The 15,963-nt window shown below is 50.3% G+C and overlaps 1 protein-coding gene and 1 long non-coding RNA gene across 4 annotated transcripts; both read right to left on the bottom strand.

The window, feature by feature from the left end:
- Nucleotides 1-796: 796 nt before the first annotated feature.
- Nucleotides 797-8,001, bottom strand: LOC140702864 (uncharacterized). Of its 2 annotated transcripts, XR_012082132.2 has the most exons (4): nucleotides 7,401-8,001; nucleotides 2,990-5,373; nucleotides 2,739-2,847; nucleotides 797-1,709 (listed from the first exon to the last, which is right to left on the bottom strand). It is a non-coding gene; the product is annotated as an uncharacterized LOC140702864 (long non-coding RNA). The 2 variants fall into 2 exon arrangements; XR_013539284.1 differs by lacking the exon at nucleotides 797-1,709 and having other exon boundaries at nucleotides 1,817-2,847.
- A 1,343-nt stretch (nucleotides 8,002-9,344) lies between these two features.
- On the bottom strand, nucleotides 9,345-15,693 carry POLR3GL (RNA polymerase III subunit GL). Of its 2 annotated transcripts, none has more exons than XM_020810245.3 (8): nucleotides 15,601-15,693; nucleotides 14,367-14,556; nucleotides 14,021-14,150; nucleotides 13,595-13,663; nucleotides 13,279-13,335; nucleotides 12,350-12,423; nucleotides 11,777-11,890; nucleotides 9,345-11,189 (listed from the first exon to the last, which is right to left on the bottom strand). In XM_020810245.3, exons 2-8 carry the CDS (start codon nucleotides 14,490-14,492, stop codon nucleotides 11,103-11,105), a joined length of 657 nt encoding a protein of 218 aa, XP_020665904.1. In that variant the 5' UTR covers nucleotides 14,493-14,556; nucleotides 15,601-15,693; the 3' UTR covers nucleotides 9,345-11,102. The 2 variants fall into 2 exon arrangements, with proteins under 2 accessions (XP_020665904.1, XP_020665905.1); XM_020810246.3 differs by lacking the exon at nucleotides 15,601-15,693 and adding an exon at nucleotides 14,765-14,883.
- Nucleotides 15,694-15,963: the final 270 nt, after the last annotated feature.

Genomic DNA, 15,963 nt, shown 5'->3' with positions numbered 1-15,963 from the left:
CCAGTTCCAAGCCCTTGCCCGTGGATACTGAAAACCGTGGATAATAGTGAACCCTACATATAGCATGGTAAAAGGGGGGTGGAGGACCCAGAAAATGTATTTTTACGATGTATTACCAGAACTGGCCACTTGAGTTGGCTCAGTGGGTTGGCGTGAGAGCAAGAAATCAGTACATAGGATGGTCTTTGTCTCCCTCTAGGGGCCAATCCTGGTAAATAGTGAAAATACACATTGCTAGGCTTTTTCCTTTCAATATTTTTAATATTTTCAGATCAGTGAAACTGTGTATACTGATCCTGTAGCTACGGGGGTGTCCTCCTGTACACCCTTTCTGGGTACTGCAATACTAGGTACACTGAATGCTCAGGAATCAGTATCTGGGATGCCCCGGGAAGGGTAAATGTAAGTTAGCATCGACTTGAGGGCAAAAAAGAGCTTAGAACAGCAGCCGGTGGCGCTTGTTATCATGCTTTACAACAGAACACTGAATGACAGGAGGATGAAATTGCAGCCGGCACTGATAAGATAAGCTTTGCAAGATGCCAGCTGCCAGATGAAAGCAAGAGTCGCTTTTCAAGAGCCCCAATTCCCCTCCATGGTCCATGTTATCTCGTGAATACCATCTTCCACCTTCTTTCTCCTGCAACCTGTGGTTGTTAGAAGTAAAACAACCACTGTCCAGCTCTTGATCTCCTGGCCCCTCCCTCTCCTCCTTCTCTCACGTAAGCCCCGCCTTCAGGGTTGGGCCAATAGGTAGGTGGCCCAAAAAAATACTGGAGTTGGAAATAACAACATGTCAACATTGAAAAATTGATATTTTAGTGGGGCAACAGAGATAATAGTTCAAGAATGGATATTTTGGTGGCAGACCAAGCCTGCTTTAAAAAAACAACAGCACATGACCAAGTTCCTTTTTTCATTTCCAAAGCAGCTAGTCCTCAGCAAGACTCTCTGATCACCATTCCTCTGTAGGGGTAGAGGGCTGCATTGTTTCGGATTCAAGCATCTAGTCTCGCTCTTGATGGGTTCTGATTATTGTTATCTCAAGTCGGATGGGGCAACCAGTGGAGCTGAGGCAGAACCCATTGAGTCAGGCTGGAGAAATAGGGTGTTTGGGTGGGGTTTTTACGACATTGCAGGCTGCCTTTAATAGCTTTGGCTTGGAAGAGCCTTTCTGGGCTGGAGTGACTGCCAATCTATCCAGTACAAACAAATCGTCCCCTCTTTGTCTCTTGGTTGAAAGAGAGCCCCACCTCTCTGCTCTGCGTTCTTTTTCCTCACTCTCTGTTGAAAGTTGTTGGTTATTTGCTGTTGATCTGTTTGGCTGGTTGCAAGAAAAGAGCATCCATCTTGTAATTCCAAGCAGTGGTACGTGTTTAAAAAGTTTGCTATGTTTTTCTCCTACAAATGTCTCAGGGCGAGTTACTGAGACTGTCAATGCCAGTTCGTGAGAAAGGAGGGGGCTCTCTGGTCTAGGGAACTTGTAGCTAGTCTCTTCTGTGAGTCTTCATAGCAAAAAAAGGGAGAAATTGAACAGAAATTCAACACTCTGCAAAACAGAGGCCAACACTGTGTCCGGCAGTTGCAAATCAAAAAGGAACGGCTCCCAGCCAAGAGGATCAGCCGGAGAACTTCCTGTGGCCCATTTCTAGGCGACCTCCTTCCCAGCACGTAACAGCTGCCCCTCTCTCCAGTTTGAACCGGAGCACCTGCCATTAAAGCAATAAACAAGGGCCATTTTTAGTGTCCGTCCGACACGTAGGCCCTTTGGGAGAGTTGCTCAAGGCCTGCAGGCGATCTCTCTGCTTCCTTCCAGTGTGATCCTCCCGTTTTGCCGCGCAGCAGGAACGCCTTGCGCAAGAAAGCGCGTTTTTTCCCTGTGTCCTGGTTGTTTCTTGAAAGACAGCAGGGTGGGGGGCGCAGCCTTTGGCCGACCATGTCACCAGGATCAGGGAACACACACACACACACACACCGGGAACATGGTTTCAGAAGTATCACCCGAACATTACAAAGCGCGAGGATTAAAGAAACTGACCCAGGGAGGAGCATGGCGGCCTGTCTGCTAGATGGCGAATGTGGATTCGTACCAAGCCATCTTAGGCCAGTTGATCCCACGGCAGGAAAATCAACGCCACCGTTCTTGTGCGCTTCAGCCTGGCTTCTATGTGCAGCTCCGCTTACGGGCTCCTGGACCGCACCGGTTTCCACCTGAACTTTATAACCAAGAGCCTGGTGTGGTCACACCCTCAGGCACCAGGCTCTGGGTTATAAAGTGCATGTGTCGTGTGATGGCCAGCGGCGTGTGCTAAATAAGCAAATTGTAAGACATCACGTCTACTCAGAAGTAAGTTCCACTGAATTCAAAAGGGACTTACTCTCGGGTAGGCACGTGCAAAAACTGCACCCTCTCTGAATTATTTGAACCCAAATTTACTGGTTGACTGGTCTGAAGCGAAAGAAAGAAAGAAAGAAAGAAAGAAAGAAAGAAAGAAAGAAAGAAAGAAAGAAAGAAAGAAAGAAAGAAAGAAAGAAAGAAAGAAAGAAAGAAAGAAACCCATCTTTTGCAACAGAAGAATTCAAAGCAAGCTGCCATCTGGCCGCAGTGACCTCTTTTCGGCATTTAAAACATTCGCGGTGCAGAAATGCTTCCCCCCAGAGGGCCGACAGGCAAAAACAGTTTATCCTTCCGAAGGCCCATAGTTTCCATAACGTTATATAATCGTCCTGTACCCTACCTTGTGGGATTTCTCAGAATCTCACCAGGACAACACCCAGCTGTTTGTCTTTCCTGGGCAGAGGGCCGGATCCTGCTGCTGACAGCGTTGCATCCCTTCAATAGATAATCTGGTGACCAAAAGAGGGGGAAGAGACAGTGAAAGTTCAAGGATATGTCATGAAAATGCATTTACACACACACACACACACACACACACACACACACACACACACACACACACACACACACACACACGTTTTTATCCCCTACCTTTCTGTTTGTTGAGGCTGCAAACAAGGCAAGTTTCCGGGTTCCACATAACGCTTCATCAGGCCAAGAGGGCATAACGTGTGGGGCTGAACGCGGGGGGGGGGAGGGGGCTGGAATCCTTTCGCACAGCCCCACAGGTGCAAGGCGAAGCTGTGGAGGCAGGGCGGAAAAATTGCACTAAGGTGTGGACGTGTGACTCTTTGAGCATTTCCACGTGAATACACGATCAAGGGCACCATGAAACGGCACCATGCCGGTTGCCTGGGCATAACCGTCAGCAAGCTTTCGCCGGCATGACTTTCCATGATGCTCCACGGAACAGGATTTCGGCTGCAGATTCAGATCCTGTAATGACCCAGATTCATGAAACTATAGACACTGTGGACAAACCTTCCCTAGAATTTGCACAAGCTCACCTTTTGTTGGGGGTCGCTGGGTGACTCTGCTTCCTGGGCCAGCCTCAAGGGGTTTGTTCACGCCCACGTTCTGCGCAAGACGATTAATCCACAAGACAATTGGTTTTTGTGATCTCTGTTGCGCTTCGCAAGACAATGTTTTCTATGTACGATTTTTGCAAGACGATTTTTCCCCGTCGGAACGCGTTAAAGAGATTTCAGTGCATTCCAATGGGGAACCGAGTTCCGCAAGACGATGTTTTCTATGGACAATTTTCTCAAGACAACAACTTTTCCATTGGAACACATTAAATAGATTTCAGTGCATTCCAATGGAGAACGACGTTTTGCGAGACTATGTTTTCGCAAGACAGCATTTTTGGCAGAACAAATTAACATCGTCTTGCGAGGCACCACTGTACATTGTTTTATATATAATATTATATGACTCCCAACCTCTGGCTTCCCAGCTAGAGACCTCCACCACTGAGCTATCCAGCCAGCTGGTAAAAGCCGGCCCGGATGCACATCTGTAGATATTAGAAATGATCAAACATGCCAATTTCCTTGCTTAGCAGAGAGGAGAGCTAGAGAAAGTAAAGCAATCTTGATGGCAGTTTTCAAACAACTCTGTGGTGATGAAAAGCACCACTGGGCTGGGCTGCCTAATGGTTGGAGATCAAGGAGATTCTCTCCTTGAAGTGTGTGTCCAAGCTGGCTGGGGGGGGGGGGGGGAAGGCTGCTTCTGCAGTGTTGGAAAGAAGAAGCGAATCAGCGAACGGCCGGGGCCAAGGTTTCGCTCTGCCGAGAGAGGGAAGCAAATATTTTGGTCTGTTCCTTAAAACAGCGGTTGAGCAAAAAAGGACAGCATTGAGCAACGGGTTCACCAGAAGGGCTCGGCGAAAAACGAGGAGCAAGAGACAAAACAAGCCGGTGATGCACAGAGGAACAAGCAACAGTCCGAAAGAACAAAACAGGAACATCTTATTTACTCGTCGATGATGGAGCTGAAGGCCCTAGACATTGCAAAACAAATACAAAATCACACAACAAGGAGTTAGCAACGTTTATTTTCTGGTGTACCCAGTAACATTTCCTAGTTACTTTCCAACGTTACTTTTTAAAAGGATATTTGGACGTGTTTGGAAAACATCCTCGAGAGGAATTCTTGAACTCCTATCCCGTCGAATCTTTTGTATTTTTCCACCGTCCACGCGCAAGCCTCCGAATTAGCCGCCGAAGGTAACCAGAGGAGAATTCCCCGCCTTTTGGAGACGGCCAGCGGGACATTAATCCAGGAATATTAAATATCATCTGGCGGCTTCAGAGAAAGGAATAATGTGTAAAAATAACACACGCGGCTGGAACAGGTTACCCAGATTTAGACAGAGCCGTGGAGCCAAATCAGGGGCCGGAGCATCATTTTTCTGGACAAACAAGGGGTGTGTTTGTGTGCGTTTGTGTTGGCCGACAACTTCTTAGCCTTCGGTTCTGCAGCTAAACATGTCACCGCCACCTGGTTTGGGAAGGCAAACGGGTCTGTTTGTTTTTAAATTAATATTTTGTTATTAGTCGTTTAAAAAAGGCAAACAGGTGATGGGTGTTTTTTTCTCCACAAAAGCCTTTCCTGCCTGTTTGTTCAGATCCGCAGGCGGCCTTTAACAGACAGAAGCCTCGGTTTCTCTTTCTCAGTTCGGCTGTGCTTGTTTACCCCTCCACTCTCCCCCACGGCCTCTGCGCTGGAATTTGCAGGGGGGGGGGAACCAAAGGGAATTAAACGCGTTCCAGTCGCGCAGCTCAAAAAACATGAACCGCAGCTGACCATATATGAACATCGCTGCCGCGCTCACTTCAGGAAACGGGGCCTGGAACGGCTGCTACGCCCCGTCTTCTCCGCAGCACGACCTGGTTGAAATCATGAGGCAGTGAGTTCCGAGGGTCAATGGTCATCGAAAGTCAACTGCATCTTTTAGAGGTGATGAGCATTGTCTGAAACAGATTAAGCAAAGCAGGCGTTCGTTACCTTGCATTAAACTGAAAACAGAAAACCCTTCCCAAAATATCCGCGTTCTGTTGTCCTGCTCTTTTGCCCTCTTGCTTCAAAACAATGAAATAAAATATAATTCCCCGGCCTCTATGCTCTCACCGGATGTTTACTTCAGCAGCCCCTGCAAACTTCGTGGGCCTGTTATTTTTAAATTGCAGGTCGGCTTTGCTTTGCTTGGGGAACGTGATTCATAATTTCAAGCCAGTTAAGACGGCCCGGTTGCCCGTCTGGCAGCAACCTCCTCAAAAACAGAAATCCAGCTGAGGGAACAGGGCGTTCGCTCCCTGCAAACCTGCTGGGTCAGCGGCTCCGGTGGGCGAGGAAGGGATCTGCGGAACTGGCCGAACGGGGAAGCCAGCCCGGCCTGTCCGTTTCGAGAACGGCCTGAACCAAACCCGCTTGCATTTCCTGTGCAGAAGAGCGTGCGTTCACAGTCCAAATTTCTCGGCTTCCTCCATCACGTTATTCCCCCCAACGCTTATTGGAAGCAACTCGTTACAAGTCATGCAGGGACCTTAACTAGTTACTTCGGGACGCACCGTGGAACTAGTTGTTGCAAAGTTACTTTCTAGGTATAATAAGTAATCATATAAAGGGTTCAGAGATTTGCCCCCGGAAAGCTCACACGATGGCAGTTAGTCTTTAAGATGCTGCAAGGTTTGCATTTGCAAGAGCTGAGCAGGACGGGGGCGTTTTGGAGAGGGCTCCTCCGCATGACCCCATAACACCCACAACCCTCTGATTTTGAGAGCAGGAAACCCACCGTCCCTGAGAGCGACCCATCATCCACACAATGGGGTTGGCAGACCTCCAGAGAGGAAGGATTCTACAGTGGTGCCTCGCTAGACAGTTACCCCGCATGACAGGTTTTTTTCGCTAGACATTGGCTTTTTGCCATCGCTATAGAGATTCGCAAAACAGTGGTTCCTATGGGGGAATTTCGCTGGACAATGTTTGGCTCCTGCTTCGCAAACCGATTTTCGCTAGACGACTATTTTGACAGCTCCCTCTGCGCTCGCAAAACGGGTGTTTTCGGGACCTAAGCTTCACAAGACTGCGATTTAAACAGCTGATCGGCGGTTCGCAAAGCGGCTTTCCTATGGCTGATCTTCACTAGACGACAATTCTTCCCCATTGGAATGCATTAAACAGGTTTCAATCCATTCCAATGGGGAAATGCTTTTCGCTAGACAATGATTACGCTAAACAACGATTTCAGTGGAATGGATTATCATCATCTAGCGAGGCACCATTATATTCTATTCTCTGGATGGTTACGCCACAGCCCGGGGGAGCCCTTGGCCCGCCTGTGAAGTGCTGTGTGGGTTCATCCATAATCCTGGCTCTCACTCGCTCACTCTCTCCACTCCACCGGCCTCGGAAGAACCTCCGAGCGCCTGTTCTCTGCTGATAAGTCAGGCGGCGCATGACAGCGAGGGCTGGCCGCCGCAGGAGGGCTTGTCCTCCTCTAGAGCAGGGGCCGAGGCCCTTCAGTGGATGGAAAGGCTCCCTGCCGGGCCCTTTTGGAGGAAAGGAGAGCATGCCGCGCACACTCAGCCGCGCACTGAAAGGCCCGCCATGTCGGGAAAGGGAGAAGATGTTGGGAACCGGGGTGGCTGGGGTTTGGTTTGCTGGGTCCCAGCTGTGCAGGCCCTCGCCGGGGACGCTCCGCCCCGCCCTCGGCTTCCTGCAGTAAACACTGAACTCTCGACCGCGCTGTCCAGGACATTGTGTTACCTTTTGCGTTTCCTGCCTGCAGAAGCGTTTGTTGTGGTGAGCACACAACAGCCCCCACAAAGTCAGAGAGTGTGATACAGAGAGAAAGAGGCCCCTGCTTGCTTTCACAGGAAAGGGAAGTTGAGCTTGGTTTCGGAAACATGTAGGGTTTTCGCTTCCACAGCGACCGTGGGCCCGGGCTGCAGCGTTCTGTGTAGTGCAGTGGTTGGCCAGCTTCTCTGGCAACACTCACCTTCTCATCACGATTTCTGACCCATCTTCCCAGTTTGTAGCTCCTTCCACACTCAGAAAAGGTCTTTTCTCATCCCCCCCTTTTTTGCTTTCCTCTCCCTTTTGGGCTGTTCTTCCTGTAAATATTCTGCCTGCAGCTCCTCTTATCTCACTTTGTAGGATGATTAAAAGCTCCCGTTTCCTCTCTCTCCCCTTGCATTGTCTTCAAAATGTAGCATTCAGCACTATTGGTCTCCAAAACTCTTTGCATTGACAGCAGGGATAGCTTGCAACCCTCCTCCAATCCTTAGGGAATCCATTTCTCTCCCAGCTCCTCTCAAGAACTGCGGCTAAGCTCAGAAGGAAGCAGGAAGCCCTAAAGAGGTGACAGACAACGTTGTCCTCCTGGCTGTTAAGAAAATCATGTTGTTGTTTTGCCCTGAAAGACATGATTCTGCTACAGGAAGCAGAAATCAAGAGCGGTGTTCTTCAGAGCATGTGCAGAGTGTGTGTGTTTTTTTGAGGTCAGAGAGCCCCAGAGCCTGGCCAAAAGGGAAGTGTTAGGTGCCTTTAAGTTACTTCTGAATAATGGTGACCCTAATAGGGTTTTTGAGGTGCATACCTTATTCAGGTAACAGCGCTCTAAAGAGCGCTGCACAAGGCAAGGAGCCCGGGTTGAGAGATTGGTGTGTGTGTGCGCATGCGCTTGGTCCTCTTCTAATCCCTGGAGCAAGGCAGAGAAAGGATGCGACACCCTCCCCACCCCCCACTTGTTTCCAGATTCGGATTGGTACTCTTTTGCCTGGCCCGCCTCGGATCTGGCTCACGGATATCGCCATCTTGGCAGACCCTTTTATTTCCATCCGCTGTCCAGAGAGAGATAGTGCCGTGTGCATCATGTGTGAAGAAAGGATCCAGTCGGCGCGGGGGGGGGGAGAGAACGACAAGCCAGGCATGGAGATAACGAGCAGATCCCTAATCAAGCCGGGACCTCTGCCAGACCAGAGTGGCAGAGACCGATAGGGGCCCACGGATCGGGTTCCTCCTCTCTGGATCCCTCCTTCTCCTTTCTATCAGGAGGGGGGGGCGTCCCACGTTGGTAGGCCCTGCGAAGCAGGAAAACAAGACCAGAGGGAAGCGACATAAGGGGAAAGGATGGGTCCCCGCTGCGCCCGGGTGCAAGCAGGCTGGGTGCTTGGCCAGGCGACGTTCGCCAGAGAGAAAACAGAAGCAAAGAGACGTCGGTCGCCAGGTCAGCTCCCGGGTGACCCCCCACCAAATTCAGCCCCCGAAGGGCAGCCTTCAGATCTTTCTCCGAAACCTACCCTGATCACCTACGCACGAGTAGGACACTGAATACTCAGATTGACGTCTGTCTCCCGGTCAGCCAAGTAGGGCTTGCGTTCCTCCGAAGCCTATCAAAGGCCACAGGTGGCAGCTTGTTTACGACAAATGCCGGCCTTCCTTTCATACCAACTCCGCCCTCCATCATTCTGTCCTCTTGTCTATCAATCATGCTCCCTGGCCACGTTCCAGGGACTTTGACGCTCTGAAGTTTCAAAGCTGGCTGTCTAGTCATTATCATCATCATCATCTTAGAACTGCAGAGCTGGAAAGGGCCCTCTGGGTCATCCAGTCCAGCTCCTGTCCTGGCTGCTGCACGGGGGGAGGGAATTCGAACCCCGAACCTCTGGCTCCACAGCGAGGGACCTCAACCCCTGAGCAATCCCAGTGCCAAAATATTCGGGGTTCTTCCAAAAGCAGAGTTGTTAACAACAGGACATTTTAACAATGAACCGCTAAACACCGCTGCGCAAACCTGACCTTTCCCTTTATCCATCCCAGAAACGGGACTTACTGCGAACATTCTATAGCTTTTTTTTTCCTGCCTTCGGACAGCAAAGGGGTTATTGAAATCGGGGAAACTCTGCCAACGCGGGAGAATCTAAGGGAGCCAAGCAAGGCGCCGAGTAAAAAATACGGACCTTTTTATTGCAGAATCTACACACAAATTGAAAGGAGCAAGATTTTAAAAAAGAGTGAGCTGTTGAAGGTTCAGTATTGGTAGAAGACTATCAATTCTTTACGGCTGCGGTTTCTCTTTCTTAATATCTGCTGTCCCAAGATATTGACAGCAGCCCGAAATTCAACAGGTGAAGCACGCTCCGGGGTGGAACGCAAGGGCAGCCCAGGGCAGCCGGCCTCTCATGGGCTCTCTCAAACAGCTGCCAAGGCCAGCTGCAGGGAGGCGTCTGGAGCAGAGCTTAACCTGTTGAATTTCTCCCTGTGACACAGGAGAGGGTTTTCCTTACTGCTTTGGCTTCCTTCCTGGAAAATGCCGCAGCCCAGCCATTTAAAGATCTACTCTGTGTAACCCCTTTTGGTTATCATTTGAATGCATTAAATTCTTAATGTATATATTAAATGGGAAAGCCATCAAGACAGGTGAAAGAAGTCACCCAAGAGCACTCTGTATATGCCCAGGGGCATTCTCACCCTCTCTCTCGGAAGTCTTCAAACCAAGTAGAAACAACACAGGCAGTGTAGTCGAGTGGCGAATGGGCTAGACTCAGATCTGGGTTCAAATTCCCACAAAACGCACGACATCTTCTCCCACTCTTCCTCTCCTCGCTGGGTTTACGGTGACGACTCAAGACGGGTACGGCATCAGCCACCGAGCTGGGGCCAAACGTCTGAAGCAAAATTGACTACACAAATTCTCACGAACACACAACCCCAAGAGACTCTGAAACAGCAACAGGAATAGAAATATCATGGGATTTAGGAAAAGGGGAACAAAATTCGGAATGTCGTTAACGCTTCAAAAACAGCATCAAAAATGTTTTTTTAAATTACATATTTTTCTCTTGGCGGGGGAGGAGAAGCAAGTCCAGTGCTATTTAAAACACACCAATGGCAAAATGCTGGTTCTGTGTGACGCGTAAGGCAAATTATGTGCAGGATCCGTGCGCCCATCCTGGGTCCATCCTAAGACTTTACCAAGTTCTCTGCCAACTTCTGGGAAATGCTGGTTCTGTCCCCATTTTGCCTCCTTTGACCGAATCCAGAGGTCTGTAGAATTTAAACCCATCTCATTAATATGTCTGGCTGATTCTTCCCCCCCCCCCCCCGAAAAGGCACTCTTTCGCATCTCCTTTGTTTCCAAGAAATGTGAAGAATGTTGGAAGAGACAAAACAGAAAGATGGGGATGCTTTTCAGGACATTAAAATTTCCAAGCCCGTCCTTTTCCACTTCTTGCAGGAATCCCTCGGCGGTAGCTGAGCACCCTGTTGGAAGGCAGACCACAAGGCCTATCATCCACAGCCACCCAGAGCAGGAGCCGGGCAAGGAACAAGGGTGGGGAAGAACCTACGCTTTGAGGCCTTCCGATACGATCCAGTTTTCGGTGTCATTAGGTCAAAAATCCCTTCGCCGTTCCAGAAAGAAAAAGAAAGCCAACTGGCCAGAAGGGCCTCAACGTTTCCAAGAAACGCCCGCTTTCCAGGAAAAAGGCAAAGACGAAAATACGCTGATTTATTCCGTTGGGTCATTCGTTCGTTCCCGGACAGAACAGGAGCGCCACCTACAGGGCAAACCGTCCTAATGCAGGGAGAGGATGGGACTTCCGGTAGTGGAAGGGCGCCTCCTGCGGGATCCTCTAAGAACTGCCCACCGGTGCCAAGAAGAAAAAAAAGGGGGTCCCCGAGGGATGTGTTCCCCCCTTCAGTAGATGGCTTCATCGATGTTATCGTCGCTGTCGGCCCCAAAATCTTCACCGTTGTCAAAATAGGACATGATGTAGTCCGTCTCCTGTCGGGGGGGAAAGACCAATCATAATGATATTAATCGTGAGATTTTTTTTCTTTAAGAAAGACAGCAAACTGGACACTGGGAGCAGATGGGCCGGGAATGATACATCCTTTACTCTTGTCCGGGTCAAGTGGAAAGGATCTGGGGAGATTCACAGTCCATTAAGAAGATTGACGGGGGGAGAAAAAAAGGGGATTTGTTTGAAAAGAGGGGCTGGAAAAGAGCTTTGTAAAGATCCGTGATGGCCAATAAGACCAACCCATTGGTTCCTTCCATCAAATCCAGCCTGAACTCTCTCTGAAGGCGAAGATGATGAAACAGAGGCTGTCCCGTTTTGGCTACCTCGCGAGAAGGCAAGGTTCATCTCTGGAAGAGACCAGGATTTTGGGAAAAGGTGAAAGGCAGCAGGAAAAGAGGAAGACCCCCATGTGAGATGGACGGACTGCCTCCAGGAGCCACGACTTTAGAGCTGACAAGAGCTGAGCGAGACCTTTTGGAGATCGCTCATTTGAAGGCTTGCCACACGTTGGGGGCCACGTGATAGGACACGACAGGAAAATATCTTGGGAGGGGGCGCTTGCCCGTACCTCTTCAAATTCCTCTTCGTCATATTCTTCCTCCTCTTCTTCCTTCCCTTCCTCGCCTTCTTCTTTCTCCTCCTCCTCTTCTGACATCACCTCCTCCTCCTTATTCTCCAAAGTCTACGAGATGGGGCCCAAAGGACAGAAAAACAGCAGAGTGAGAGTGTCAGGATCAGACCTCACCCCCATCTCAGTTCTCCAGAGGTGGGTCATAAATCAAGGGGCATTAAGTCGATTCAGCCTTCGGGCGACCCTTTCCAGGGTTTTCCAGGCAGACCCGATTCAGAAGCAGTTTCCCCTCCTCTTCTTCTGGGGGGTGCCCTGGGACATTGGGCGGGGGGGGGATTCGAATTCCCAACCTCTGGCCCTGTAGCCAGAGACCTCAACCACCAAGCTATAGTTAACATAATCTTAGAATTCGAGAGCTGGAAAGGGACCCCTAGAGATCATCCAGGTCCAGCCCCTATCAAGGAGGCCCGGTGGGAGATTCGAACTCCGAACTCCTCTGTGGAGCCAGACCGGCCCGGGGGGCACTCAGGACACCGTCAACACCCCCCCCCCGAGGAAAACAGGACTTACCTCCAACTTCTTGATGGCTTCCCCCTTGTCCACCGGCAGATGCGATTTGCGTTTGGGGGCCAGGATAGCAGCCCCTGTACGGAGAGGAGACCAGAAGGTTAAAAAAAGGCAAAATGGGTTTTCATTTGGAAGCCCCCCCCCCCAAAATCTGGTGGTGTCTACTCTCCATCAGAAGGACCGATCCGGACAGACCTTCTCTCTGAGGGGGTTGGACGCCTAGAGTAGCCTTGTAGGCCAGATGGGCGGGGTATAAATCAAATCAAATCAAATCAATCAATCAATCAATAGGACCCCAAAAGCAGTGTTTTCTGTCCTCAACCTCCTAGCCAGTTTTCGGGTCTGGACCCGACCAAGGTGAGGGACGGCCATCTTGGCAAGGTATAATTTCTCCCGATGGGGTCCTTCTCAATTCAACCCGGAGAAGACGCGAGGGCCAGTTTTGGCAAACTTCGACTTGAATATATATATTTTCCATATTTTCAGACCGTGGATAAGTGAATCAGCAGATACCGATCCCGCCGATAAAGGGGTCCGACAGTACAGGAAAGAAATGAACTTTCTTGATTGTAAGAGCTCTCTATGGGCGGAGCAGAATCCTTCTATTGGGGAATCCGAGCTGCTCTCCTTCTGGATTCCCTGCTACAGCCGGAGTTTCAGCTAGATGGGCTTCGGAGTCATCTCAAACAACCCTACCCATGTTATGGCTCTATGTTATCTCCTTTGAAAGAGGGGAAGGGCAGAGGAGTGAGGGGGGCAGAGCCATGATGTCTACTGGGCTACAAGGGTGGAGGTTCAAATCCCCCTACGTTCGGCCTGGCCTACCTCACAGGGGGGGGGGGTGTTTGGTTGGGAAGCAAAATGTTGAAAAAAGCAGAGTGGAGTTAAACGATGCACTTTTCATTTTTTTTGTCTTTTCTGGAAGTACTTACTCTGGTTGCGAATCTTTCGCACTCGGATCTTTAATTCACAGGGCAGCCTCCTCCAGTCTGCAGGGAGGGAAAAAAAAGATATTAAACAAGGAAAATTGAATCCATGAAAACATCTGGGTAAATTCAGAAAGGACTCCCGATAATTTAGGGGCATGGGTGTTAAAAATGAAAAGCACAGATTGTTACAGCTGATCATTCAAGGTAAAAGGAATATATACATATATTTCTTAAGAGAGACAGGGATACATACATGGACATAGAGAGCCCCAAAGGGCCCCTTCAGCATTTAATCTAAATTAGATATTCCCAGACTTACCAGGACTCCATTCGATGGCATTATCAACAGGGCCGGACATCTGATATTTGTCGGAATAGCGTTCCACATCTGGAAAAAAAACAAGTTTGTGAAAACTAGCAGGTCCATTTTTCCTGTTTTTGTTTGTTTGTTCAGTCGTTTAGTCGTGTCCGACTCTTCGTGACCCCATGGACCAGAGCACGCCAGGCCCTCCTGGGACGAGTAGATATCGCTGAGAGATGGGGGTAGTTTGCTGTTGATCTGCTTGGCTTTAATCGCCACCCTCTAAGGTTCGCTGTGCACGGGGTGCAAAAAACAACAGCTTCCTTCCCCTTTTAAAAAAACACCTTGCTAAACCTTCCGTGACATCACAAAAGTCCAGCCAATCAGCTGGCAGGGAAGTTCACAGGGAGGGGGGGGCTCCTTCTGTGTTTTTCTTTTTTTTACCTTTCTTTGGGGCCGACGGTTTGATAAAATAGGGCAGGTTCTTCATTGCACCCCTGAGCTCTTGTTTCAGGGCCAACATGTATTCAACTTCTTCTCCTGTCTGCAGTGGAATGGCTTTATATTCCAAGGGCTACAAAGAAAGAAAGAAAAATCTCTTTATATGGCTAATTTTTTTCTGCACAATAGGGTTGCAAGGTAGGCCAGTCTCAAAGCACAGCTAGCCCAAAGCCACCCCCTCAGCATAGCTCAGGCAAGACTCGAATCCGGACCTTCCGAGTCCCAATCTAAGATGAACCTAAAATCACTGTTGATTTTAAAATTAAGCGGGGGGGGGAACCACACTTACAGGGAACAGAGGTGACGGCTGGAGGGTGGGTGGGGGCAGTGCTTCCCCCTTGCTGATGCCGACCGCTTCCACATTGAAGGTCATGTGACTGCCCCGGCCCCTCCCTCTGGCCCCTCTCCCGGCCATGATGGGCTTTCCGGCAGGAGACGAGTGCGAATTTCAGTCCGGCGGCTGCATCTGAAAGCAAAACCTGTCATGGAAAAAAAAAAGAGAGTTGTACCTTTTGTTTCATCTCCATCCATCGAAAAGCAATTCCAGACCATCTTGTATCTCTGCAGACGGAAAGAAGTATGTTTTAAACTTTCTAGTCCTCAAATTTGGGGGGTGGGGGAGAATGCCAGACGAAACCTACAGCCAGAGGCCTCTCCGGCTGAGCTATCCGTTCGGTTCTTTCGCACCTTTTCCAGGAACTCCACGCCGTGAACACTCGCCGCCTTTTGTCCGGCTGCAAGACCACCGACCATCGCCAGAACAGGATCCCAGTTCTAATTCTGTCCCCCGTGTATTCCAAGCTTTCTGCATGTGAAGGGTTTGGTTGATTTCTTCATCTTTATTCATTCCCCTTGGCACTTCTTCGTCCGACGCCCTCTCAAGCCCTGAGCCACAAATCGACCCTTCAAAGAGGCCTCTCGTCTTCTCTGCCCCTGCCTGGGTTAACCGCCCACCGCCCGGGTCACACACGAGAGCCAAGAACACCCAGAAGCACGTGGACTCCCAAAATTGATTTTAAGGGTTTTATTGGCACATTATATTCCTTCCTTCCCTCCTCCAAGGAAGCCCTCCCATCCCGTCTTTCGCTTCCCACTCTTCCGTCTGCCAGATCCCAAGGGCTTAGATTTGGTGGCTCGGGGGGGGGGGTTGTTTCAGGCCTCTGGGTGCGGAGCCATCGGGTTGGGAGTTCGAATCCCCCACTGGGCCTTCTGGGAGAGAAGAGCCAGCCTTGGGTGGCCTTGGCAAGCGAGCGGCACAGGAGTCCCGGGGCGACCCCAGAAGGAGGGAAGGGTCAACCCCTTCTCCCTGGAGACCCCCCCCCAAAAAAGGGTCCCCGCACCCCTTTTCCCAACTCCCCCAGAGATGGGCAAGGCTCCATCATTTCCCCCCCACCCCATTTCCCAGGCCTTTCATTGGGCCACGGGGCCGGACGAAACCAATCAGCTAATGAATTGATTAATTGGCCTCGCGAACTCCCCCCCCCCGCCCGTTCAGGTCTTGGGATTCCCCTGGAAAAACTCACGTGGCGGCGGGAGAGCGGAGATCAAAGGGACGCGCGGACGCCGGACGTTCGGAGCCGGATACACAACGTTCGAAAGGGGAGGAGCCGTTCGCCCCGGCGGCCAATCGAAGAAGAGGGAGGCGTCGCCCAGGGGGCGTGGCTGAAGGACTCTGGGCTAGGAAGGAAACGGTCGGGGGGGGGAGGAACTCGTTCCCTTGCTGACCACCTGTAACGAGTCGCTGGTTGTAACGTGCGTTACTCGAGACCGGTGGCGTTACGTTTCTTCCAAGGTACGGAGCGATTTCTTCAACAGGCTTTTTTTTTTGGTACCTTAATTTGGTGGAAGCTGATTTTTCCCCCCCTCCATTTGGACTACAAAGTCCA

This window comes from Pogona vitticeps, chromosome 15 (assembly GCF_051106095.1).
Source record: "Pogona vitticeps strain Pit_001003342236 chromosome 15, PviZW2.1, whole genome shotgun sequence".
Classification (NCBI taxonomy): Eukaryota; Metazoa; Chordata; class Lepidosauria; order Squamata; family Agamidae; genus Pogona; species Pogona vitticeps.
Note: the sequence above shows the minus strand (reverse complement) of the source record. Positions and strands in the feature narration are given on the sequence as shown.

Bases quoted from the DNA above. Each gene is read 5' to 3' on its own strand.
- POLR3GL (XM_020810245.3), bottom strand. From the start codon at position 14,492: ATGGCCGGGAGAGGGGCCAGAGGGAGGGGCCGGGGCAGTCACATGACC. The intron at 13,336-13,594 runs GTAAGTCTGGGA...CCCTCCCTGCAG, and splicing joins TGCCATCGAATGGAGTCCTG to ACTGGAGGAGGCTGCCCTGT. The intron at 11,891-12,349 runs GTAAGTCCTGTT...CCCATCTCGTAG, and splicing joins AAGCCATCAAGAAGTTGGAG to ACTTTGGAGAATAAGGAGGA.